The sequence below is a fragment of the Peromyscus maniculatus genome, chromosome 8 (genome assembly GCF_049852395.1).
Source record: "Peromyscus maniculatus bairdii isolate BWxNUB_F1_BW_parent chromosome 8, HU_Pman_BW_mat_3.1, whole genome shotgun sequence".
In the NCBI taxonomy this organism is placed as follows: domain Eukaryota; kingdom Metazoa; phylum Chordata; class Mammalia; order Rodentia; family Cricetidae; genus Peromyscus; species Peromyscus maniculatus.
In genome coordinates this window covers 74,874,608-74,885,500 of record NC_134859.1, presented here as the reverse complement: position 1 = coordinate 74,885,500, position 10,893 = coordinate 74,874,608, and the positions used below count along the sequence as shown (strand labels likewise).

At 45.0% G+C, this 10,893-nt stretch overlaps 1 protein-coding gene across 2 annotated transcripts; it reads left to right on the top strand.

Annotated features, from left to right (window-relative positions):
- The first annotated feature begins 2,145 nt into the window (after positions 1–2,145).
- LOC102913553 (olfactory receptor 4D1) lies at positions 2,146–9,867 on the top strand. 2 transcript variants are annotated; one of them, XM_076577768.1, is made up of 3 exons: positions 2,146–2,228; positions 5,442–5,544; positions 7,470–9,867. In XM_076577768.1, exon 3 carries the CDS (start codon positions 7,488–7,490, stop codon positions 8,427–8,429), a length of 942 nt encoding a protein of 313 aa, XP_076433883.1. In that variant the 5' UTR covers positions 2,146–2,228; positions 5,442–5,544; positions 7,470–7,487; the 3' UTR covers positions 8,430–9,867. The 2 variants fall into 2 exon arrangements, with proteins under 2 accessions (XP_076433883.1, XP_076433881.1); XM_076577766.1 differs by lacking the exon at positions 5,442–5,544 and having other exon boundaries at positions 2,152–2,228.
- The last annotated feature ends 1,026 nt before the right edge of the window (positions 9,868–10,893 follow it).

Below are 10,893 nucleotides of genomic sequence, written 5' to 3'. Positions count from 1 at the left end.
TCAAACATCACTGAGGATATGCACATCATAATCAGGAGATACTATTTTATCTCCACAAGGATGACTACGTTAAAAAGACAGATGGTGTGGGGATTTGAACAAATAATGTCCCCTACAGACACAGACATTTGAACCCTTGGTCCCAGTTGGTGGCTCTATTTTAGCAAAGCTTAGGAAGTGTGACCTGACTGGAGTAAGTATGTCACTGGAGGTGGGCTTTCAGAGCTTAAAGACTCATGTCATTGAGAATTTGCCCGCAGTTCAAGATGTGATTCCTGAACTTCCTACAGCCATGCCTTAACGCCACCATCATGGACTCTAACTCTCCGGAACTGTAAGCCTAAACAAACTCTCTCTTCTTTAAGTTGCCTTAATCATGGTGTTTAAATTACAGCAATAGAAAAGTAACTAATGTAGATAGTAAAATGTACGGGTAATGATGTGGAGAAATTATAATCCTCATACACTCCTGGTATGTGTTAAAATGGTGTTTGGGAAAAAAAACATTCTGGCTGTTCTTCAAAATGTTAGCATGGACTGGTCTATAAAACCCAGAGATCCCGTATCCAGGTATATATCTTGGATGAATGAAAGTGTACTTCCATATAAAACCTTTTTTCTATGAATGTTACTAGCGTCTTTAACTATAATACTTACAAAGTATAAACACCCCAAATGCCCAACAATTGGAATAAATGGACAAATGAATATGGTATATCCACTCAATGAAATATACTTCAGTCATGAAAAGGAATGAAGTATTGATGCATGTCACAACATGGATGAAACTTGAAAACAAGCAAAGGAAATCAGATGCAAAACCAATAATGAAATATCCAGAACAGGCTAATCTACAGATGCAAACTCAGATCAGCAGTTGCTGAGAATCTAGAACAGGAAGGATAGTGGCTGCTACTGGATACAAGGTGACTCTGGGGAGTGATGGAAATGTTCTGGAGGTAGTGATGAAGATACACAAAGCTGTACACAAAAACCCCACGGAATTATACCCTTTGTTTGATTTTTTTCAAGACAGGGTTACTCTGTGTAGCCCTGGCTGTCCTAGAACTTGCTCTGTAGACCAGGCTGGCCTTGAACTCAAAGATCTGCTTGCCTCTGCCTCCTGAGTGCTGGGATTTTAAAGGTGTGTGCCACCACCACCTGGCTGAATTGTACACTCTAAAGTGGTGAGTTTAGGGACTGGAGAGAAGGCTCAGCCGTTAAGAGCACTGGCTGCTCTTCCAGAGGACCTGTGTTTGATTCCCAGCACCCACATGGCAGCTGACAACTGTCTTAACTTCAGTCTCAGGGACTCTGAGGCCTCTGCTGGCACTAGGTATACATATGGTATGCAGACATATATACAAGCAAAAAACACTCATATACATAAAGTAAATAAATAAACAAATAAAAAAAACTTAGTTAAAAAAATAGCCAGGCAGTGGTGACACACATCTTTAAGTTATTTTAGCTATTTGAGAGGCTGAGACAAGAAGACATTAAGCTCAAGGTAATCCTGGGTTGTAGAGTGAGTTCAAGACAAGCTTGGGCAAAATTGAAAGTAGGAGGATCGATGGGGCTGTAGCGCTGTGAGAGAGCACTAGCCTGGCATGTGTGAGGTCCTGGGCACAACCCCCAGATATGGTGAGTCTTAGATGTGAATTATGTTTTGAGAGCGAATGTAGCCAAGGTCTACCGAGTAAATTCACTCTGGCTGTGAGGAAAGGGAGATTGGAAGCTGACGTGAGGGGGTACAGGGTTTGCTCGGTAGAGCCGGCGACTTGGAGAGTGTCTTAGAACAGGGATCTCTTTTCCAACTACAGTGACACTTTTCTAACCCCAATGCTGTCCATGGTGCTGACTCCCGGGGTGTTTGTTCTTGGAGACCTCCCTGGATTCACTTCCCCTCAGGACTCTTACTCTTATCTTGGTCCTGTGAGCTGTCATTTTGAAAGCACTGTCCCCAAGGCGGTATCTCAATGATTACCTGCTTCTGACGCAAGAGCTGAAATACTTTTTTTTAATGACTCCCATTGCTCCTTCGCCCTCAGCAGACCGAGCCCATCTTCCCTTCAAGAATTAAGACTAACTTCTGTCCCTGGAGAAATTGTCCTTCTTAAGGCCAATCCTCTATGTTCTGGTCCCAGAGAGGACAGGAGAATGGGGCTGCAGCAGAAGGGTGGGTAGAAGATGGGGCCTCTGAGTCTCCTTGGCCATTTGGGCTGGAGGTAGGTGACGGCTTCAATGTCCTTCCCATGGCCAAGTCATGGCTGAGAGACTCCAGATAAAACTTGATGTGAGACCAGCCTAGGGTGGAAGGAAGGTATGGAGAAGTCACTGGGTAAGAAGCCTGGAGGCGTGAGGTTTGGAGAACAGCTCGTTTTATCTGGAGTTAAGACTTTCGTCTATACTGGTTTATGTGTTGGGGAGAATTTAGCCCCGAGGGTGGGAGGGAAGGCAGAATATAGACACAGTTTTCTCCCCCCACGCCCACATCCATACTGCAGCTTCTTCCCACACCCAGAGAAAAGACAACCAGGCCTCTCTCTCTCACTTCCCACTCTCTAATATTCCCTTTTTAATCTCCTCTGCTCCCCCCTTCCTCCTCCTGCCTCTCCACTCTCCTACTCAGCCCAGATTTTCGTTTCTCCTCTATGGCCACTCTGCAGCATTATCATTCCCGCTCTTAAGTCAGGGTTTGCCAGAGCCTGTTGCTCCTCACACTGAGGTTATAGTGGTTCACTCCCGTGTGGGGAGCTCACGTCTCCTCTCTCTTAGAGTCATGTAGACTGATTTCCTAAGAGCAATGACTGACCAGATACACAACCGAGTAACAACAGAAAGCGCTTGGGAATCCTTTGCTTTCTCCACCCGTATCCAGGCCTCTCCCTCCTACAGTCCCTCCAAGCCCACTCTCTGGCTCCGAGAGGTGGAAGAAACGTTTGCAAAGGTTCTTAGGGGTTTGTGGGAGGAATGATGGCCTTTCAAAGGCAAAGCTTGCGCTTTCCCAAAGACCTCCATGTTAGGAGTTAGACCCTTGCGTTCCTTTCCAGGTGTCTTCATCCGGAGCTATTCCCTCATCTTTCAGCTGCCAGGGGTTCGGCCCATTTCAATGCTCCAGTCACCACAGAACAAGTGTTCTCTTGGGAGCCATTTATGTGAGAGGGTGTGGGCACTGGGCACCATGTAGTCGCTGGCATATTGACCTCATGCTGAGATGAGAACACGTGAGGTGGCAGACACATCCTTATGGAAAAATACCGCCACAGGACAATGTTCTAGAAGACCTTGTGACCCCTGCACCTTCAGAGAAGGGTGGGATTCCGATGACTGAGCAAGGCATCCACATGGGGCACTGTCACCTGAGGGGCCTTGGAAGGGCTCAGTTTGGCTGACACTGAGGCTTTTTAGAGGAAAGCCAGGAAGAAGAGAATGGTAGTTCTGAGCGCAGATTCTGGGGCCAACCAGACCTGGCTCTGCTGGTCATTCTCAGTGTGATCTGGGTGGATTTTTGCCTGCTGTAAGCCTCAGCGTACTCCTGCATAGAGATAATTCATTGTATTTCCTATACATTATAAGCATTACATAAGAGGGTGTGTCTGGTAGTTAGCACAGTGCTTAGCACACAGGAAACACTCAGTAAATAGATACTGGCGAGTATTGCCATGACAATAAATGATTGTGATTCCTACTTAAATGGCAGATTATTCTAGAAAGATGGATCCCTCTCTAGGGTAGATATGAGGACACTCCTGGAACTCTACCTAAATGTCAGTTCTTCCTTGTAGACAATAACTAGAATTCTTTTGAAATTTTGAAAGCCTTGGAATTCTTTTGAAAACATTTTGGATTAGATGGGGGGAAGGTGTCTCTTGAGAAGCTGACATAATGATGTCATACTGTGCATCAGAGTGTTGATTAATGACATACTATGCATCAGAATGTTGATTAATACGGAGCACTGTTTGGAGGCAGGAACCCTCCCAGGAGCCCAGAACAATGAGTCAGGTAAAGGAGTAACTGGCCAGTGATTTCAAAGGAACGGTTCCTCTGTTTTGATGACAATATGTGCAGAGTCTGGGGAGGAAGCCTGGCTGGATGAGGGGCTAGGAGACCGGAGAGCCAGAGATGAACGTGGGTTTGAAGTGAAGGAGTGAGATCACAGACAACAGGACAGGTAGGGTCTCATGGAGCTGGGCTGCTAGGAGAAAGGACAGGTGCTGGCTGGCTGCAGTCATCAAGGTGACCTGTCACAAGGAGTGGGGATGGGGTGTGCAATGGGGACTTGCTGTTCTCCGTGTTCTTTTCACAGAGCTTGGGGAGGGGGTGGCTCTCTTATACACACCCTTCTCTTCCCCCCTCTCCTCCTCCCCTCTCCCCTCCTCTCCTCTTTCTCCTCCTTTCCTGTTGGTGTTCTGAGGTGTCCCTGTGCTCAGGCCATCTTTACCCAGGATAGGGCTCAGCAGACAGGGATGGTGTTGAACTACACCAAGAAGACTTCAGTTCTTCTCTTTGCTCTCTTTGTTTTCTTACTGTAATATTTCTTTTGCTAAGTGGAAATCTCATGACCATGTCTAAACGATGAAAAATGAGCAAAGTTGTAAAGGAGAAAAATATATACCTATGCCGTCAGTTCCTTCAATCAGGTATAAACACTAGCTTCCACTGTTAGCAATTTGATCTTTTATTTTCATCTTTTTATTTGCCTTTCTAACATTTTAACAAAATGTCAGCAGGTGTGTTGGCTGCTGCTAGCAAATCCAGCACTTAGGGGGCAGGAAGATAACCCCAAGTTTGAGGCTAGCCTGATTTACATTCAGGCCAGAGCTTCATAGTGAGATCCTGTCTCAAAAGCAACTCTAAATGCTAAAAATGTTTTGTAATTATCTCTTTAAAATAACATCAATATATAATAAAATAAAAATCTGCTATAATCAAATGTCATTTTAGAATGCATACTTATCACAGCTAGAATTTCATCACGGGGAGGCGTCACATTTTATTTAAGTCCAGTAATATGCTGGACTTGTTTGCTAAATTGCTTCTGGCTTTATTGATAGTATAAGAATTCTGCGTGGAATATACTTAAATATACATTTTAAGAATAAGATTTTATTGTTCTAACAAATGCGTATGAGTGAATATAAAAAAGAATGTAGTATATATTTCAAGTTGTCTTCAGAATGGTTAGACACAATGATTTCTGTTTCCCTAAACCCTCACAGTGTTGAGGAGTCCAAGTTTTAAAACTCATCCTGCCAATGTGATAATCCAATAAATGAACTTCTCTTCTTATATTTTAATTATAATTTCTCAGGTGGTTGGTGAATTATAGATAAATCTTAAGTATTTTTCCATAAGTAATAAGAAGCTCTGAATATTTTTTAAAACACAAAAGCTGAAACTTTAAAAGACAAAAATTGAATCTGTCAATATTTTAGACCTTTGGTGGCATCCAGGTGGCATCAGGACTTGGTGTCTGTCACATCCCTGTTCATCATAACTGGTTCTCAAGAACAGATGGGGTTTCATTTATACTAGCAGGTAAATTGCTGAGAGTGTCGCTTGGTACTTGGGAGTGGGTGATGGTATGCACGTTCATCTGTGAGTCTTGTGGCTCTGGTACTTTGTAAGTAAATCCTATATAGTATATCTAGGAGTACTGCATAATAGCTGCCTATCACCTTATCTGGGAGATGTAATTCCTTCGTGTCTTACTTCTTCATTTTCAGATCTCCTTTTCCCATCATGATTTATGCATAGTTCACTTAAAGTAAAAATTCCAAATACTACGAAGACATAAATATCAAAATTAAAGTACCTCTGAGGTCTTTCATATTTAGTACAAATGTGTGTTCGGTATGCACATGTGTGTGGAGGCCAGAGGCTGACATCAGGTGTCTTTCCCGGTCACTCTGGGTCCTGGGGCTCCAAATTCTGGTCCTTGTGCTGCCAAACACCAGAAGCTTATCCGCTGAGTCGGTTCTCTAGGGCCTTCCTCTTAGTTCTTGGCATTTTATCTTATTACCTCTCTCCTTGGTATGGCGTGTGTGTGTGTGTGTGTGTGTGTGTGTGTGTGTGTGTGTGTGTGTTGTATCTGTGTGGGGTGCATGCCTGTCAAGGCACAAATGGTCAGAGGACAACTTTGTGGAGTCATTCTCTCCTTCTCACTTCACGCAAATTTCTGGGGTCAATCTTACTCATCAGACTTAGCACAAGCCGTTGACCACTGAGCCATCCTACCAGCTCTCCTCCTCCTCTTCCTCCTCCTCCTCATTATTATTATTTCATTTTTTTTGGGGGGAGGGACAGGGTTTCTCTGTGTAGCCCTGACTGTTCTGGAACTCACTCTGTAGACCAGGCTGGCCTTGAACTCAGAGATCTCTCTGCCTCTGCCTCCCGAGTGCTGGGATTAAAAGTGTGTGCCACTACTGCCTAGCGATGTGGATAATCTTTTGGAGAACTCTGTTTTATATTTTCTACCAGTCCCTACTCACCATACTTAAATTTTACTTGTAATTATATCTGTGTGTGGATTTGTACATGTGAGCGCAGTACCTACAGAGGCCAGAAAAGGACATAAAATCCCCTGGCCCTACAGGCAGTTGGGAGCCTCTCAACACAGGGTCTGGGGACTAAACTTGGGTCCTTTGCATGAGCAGGAAGCGCTTTTAACTGCTGAGTCATCTCTTCAGCCCCCATCCTTAAATTTGTAAAACGTCACAAAGATTGCCTACCATGATGTGTCTCTAGAATATTTGCATAAATTTTAAATACACAGTATGAGAGTTTCAGGGAAATTACTGTTTGTCCTGAGCTTGCGTTACTCAACAACAAAAACATGCATGCCATTAGAGAATCGCAGAAGTAGAAAAATGTAAGCAGCATGAATCATGCCAGCTCACCATCCAGGATCATCTGCTTGCCTCTCCCTCCACCTGTCTGTGTGCACCACCCTTTCATATAGCACACACCTCTTTCTTCTGCCATGAAGCCCGTATATCCCCGCCCCCAATTCCTGCCACGCAGTGTCTGTTTACCTAAAGTCCTCAGCTTCTGTATCCGCTTAGGATTTGTGCACATAGGTGGGTGGGCCTGTGGTCCCAGGCATGCAACGGCTTGTTTATCCACTCACCGAGTGATTCAAACAGATTTGTGAAAGCTAGATTTTCACAAGGCCATATGCTGGATGCTGGAGGTATGAAAAAGAATTAGAAATAAACTGTCGCACAAAGACATTGTGGTCCAGGGGAGCAGGGATCCTACCTATCTATGCCTATGATGCAGTGCCAGATGTGGCCAGGGAGCTAATCCCGCAGGAGCTTGGCAATGTCTTTATCCTTCCAGAAAGCTCTGTCAAGCCATATCTCGAAACAACTTTGACCAATCAATCCTGATCCTCCAAAGCAAGCAAACAAAAAACTGACTGAATTTTCACAGTGTTTTTACTTTGTGTCATCTCTCTCTAGGCACGTGGGAAGCGCCCCATGGAACCCCAGAACATCACATGGGTGTCAGAATTTATTCTGTTAGGGTTCTCACAGACTCAAGAACTCCAAAAACTCCTATTTGTGGTGTTCCTGTTTGTCTACATCACTACTGTGGTGGGAAACATCCTTATCATAGTCACTGTGACCTTTGATCCCCGGCTGGACATGCCTATGTATTTTCTGCTCCGAAATCTGGCCGTCATAGACCTCAGCTATTCCACAGTCACCTCCCCCAAGATGTTGATGGACTTCTTTCACAGAACAAAGACCATCTCCTACCAGGGCTGCATGGCCCAGATCTTCTTCTTCCACCTCCTGGGAGGTGGGACTGTCTTCTTCCTCTCTGTGATGGCCTATGACCGCTACATAGCCATCTCCCGGCCCCTCCACTATATCTCCATCATGAACACCAGGCTGTGTGTGGGGCTGGTGGTGGCTGCCTGGGTAGGGGGCTTTGCCCATTCCATTGTTCAGCTGTTGCTGATGCTCCCACTGCCCTTCTGTGGCCCCAATGTCCTGGATAACTTCTACTGTGATGTCCCCCAAGTGCTGAGACTCGCCTGCACGGACACCTCCCTCCTGGAGTTCCTCATGATCTCCAACAGTGGGATGCTGGTCCTCATCTGGTTCCTCCTCCTTCTCATCTCTTACACTGTCATCCTGGTGATGCTGAGGTCACACTCAGGCCAGGCCAGGAGGAAGGCGGCTTCCACCTGCACCACCCACATCATCGTGGTGTCTATGATCTTCATTCCCTGCATCTATATCTATTCTCGACCATTCACTCCCTTTCCCTTGGACAAGGCTGTGTCCATCAGCTACACAGTTTTGACCCCCATGCTCAACCCTATGATCTACACCCTCAGGAACCAGGAGATGCAGACAGCCATGAAGAGATTAGCAAAGCGCTTAGTGCTTAGTAAAGGGGATGAGCTTTGAATTAGTTGGCTTTCAATGCAAGGTTTCTCTGGACTTGTGCTATGCTGGGAAAAAAGCAGAGGGAAGTCCTTATACAGAATGACCAGGGCTGGGGAGAAAGCCCAGCTGGTGAAGTGTTTGCCTTAAGAACACAAAGACCATAGAACTCCCATGCAAAATCCCAGGTGTAGCAGTGCCTTGTTTTAACCCCAAAGCTGGAGAGCTGGAGACAGGGGGATCCTGGGGGTCATTGGCCAGTCGGCCTTGGTAATTTAAAGGCCAGTTAGAGACATTGTGTAAAAAAAAAAAAAAACCTTATAGATAGTATCTGAGGAACTCGTCCTCTGACCTCCACATGAACACACATGCACACACACACCCCAACAAATCAGATTACAGTACTATGTCCTGATGAGCTACTCCTGTGTCAGGCACTGTTAGATAATTCCATACTTTATATGAAAATATTACAGATAGGAAAGCTAAGGACCTGGTTACTGGGTCAAACTGGAAGCAACAGAACAATAGAACTCTATAGAACTTGGTCCCATTGACTCTAAGTTGAGAGGCACAGATGTGACCTTCCAACTGGGATGCGAGCTTTGAGAGGGCCTGGGGACATGCTACATTCCTTGGGAAATCTCTCAGCACCTTCACCTGCATCTGATTGGGACAGGTGTTTCTGGTTTCTTCTAACCTTCTGGTAACTGGTTTTGTTGTAAAGTTATTTCTGTACATTTCTTCACTGTGGGGTATGCAACATTTTGCAAAAGTCTCAGCATAAGGTGATGCTAAGTTTAGACCACAATGCAGGAGCTTCCCACGCTTTCCTCCAGCACCATCCCAACCAAGACATGGAAGTCACAGGCTGCTCCTGGTGTCTCTGCACCATGATGGCAGCCCCGAGTGGGTCCTGTCTCTATTTCTTCCTCCCTGTTTCTTCCTCATTTATCCATAGTCACAGTCAAAATTTAGACTAGAGAGGTGGAGGGCCATGGACTGGTGTGATCTGTGACATCTCAACCAGATTCTCACTTCACATTAAAGTCTTTCAAATGTCTTGTGATGCTGTTCACATCCTCTGGATCACCTCTTCTCCAGGAGCCCTGGTCCTCCTGACCACAGTTTCTTGACTTCACCTCCTGGACAAATCTTCTTTCTGTCTTCACTCTAGTATGACAACACCCCCCTCTGTGTGACACTTCTGCACTGGGGTGTGTGGGGTTGTGAATTGTCCAGAAAACATTGGTCATCTCCTCTGAACTCTGTATCAATGAGATGCCTTTGTCGAGGACAAGCACTTTCAAGTTGGTTAACTCAGCAGATCAAAAATGTTCCATGTTGTCTTCTTGGTGATGCCTTACCTCACCTCTCATGCTAAATGTGGCTGCCAGAGCTCCAGATGTCACATCTTCACAGTTGAGCCATTTAGCAAGACAAAATTAAAGGAAAAAGCATGAAAATGATTTTTTCTTTGTGCCTGTGCTTGTGTATGTGTGCGTGTGCGTGCGTGCATGTGTGTGTGTGTGTGTGTGTGTGTGTGTGTGTGTGTGTGTGTGTTGGGTAGACAATTCCCTAGAACTACCTCAGTAGAATTTTTATAGGACCCAGTTGGTTAGCACTGTGGTCACCTCAGTCTGTACAAAAAGGAAAGGGGAACATCTAGCCTTCCTTCCAGGTCAAACAACAGTGTCTGCATGTGGTACCCAAGACAACAGGAAAAGACACAATTGTCTTGACTAAGAAGTCCTGACCATGAGAAGAAAACACTACCATAAACATGGGTCACCAACTCAAATGCCCGGTGAAGCTAACACATAGCATGGGAAGCTGAGAGGACCAGGAAAACCCAAGGTCAGCTGCTCATACAGGCCGAGGGAGGGTCTCCCTCCTAGTCTTCACTCTGCTACTGCAGAAGTCCTATTTTAGAGCCCTAACGGGACATCAGAAAGATATTATGGTATTATCATCATCACTATCATCGTCATCCATCATTACCATCAAATCATTATCATCATCATTATCATCATCATCATCACTATCATTATCATCATCACCATCATCATTATTGCCATCATTACCATAGACATTATCACCACCATCATCATCATTACCATCATCATCTTCACCATCATCATCACCATCATCATCAGGAGCTCATGTGTTCTAGAAGGACATGAAACTTTCTATGTACCTAAGGATAACCTTACACGTCTATCCTCCTGCTTCTACCTCCAGAGTGCTTGGATTGTAGACATAGACCATCATACTTATAAGGTTTATAAGGTATGAGGGATTAAACCTAGGCTTCATGCCTGCTAGACAAGCAATCTGCCAATGGAGCTACATTACCAACCCTGAAGAATTTTATTTAGAGACACTAAAAGCCCAGAGGGTCAGTTTCCAGGATTCTATCATTCATTCCATGGCGCCCAACGTGACAAGAATCCATTAAAAACTGCTTGGCTTGGCGGCAGGTCCGCTT

What these genes read in the sequence shown, in the direction of transcription:
- LOC102913553 (XM_076577768.1), top strand. Translation starts at nt 7,488, where the DNA reads ATGGAACCCCAGAACATCACATGGGTGTCAGAATTTATTCTGTTAGGG.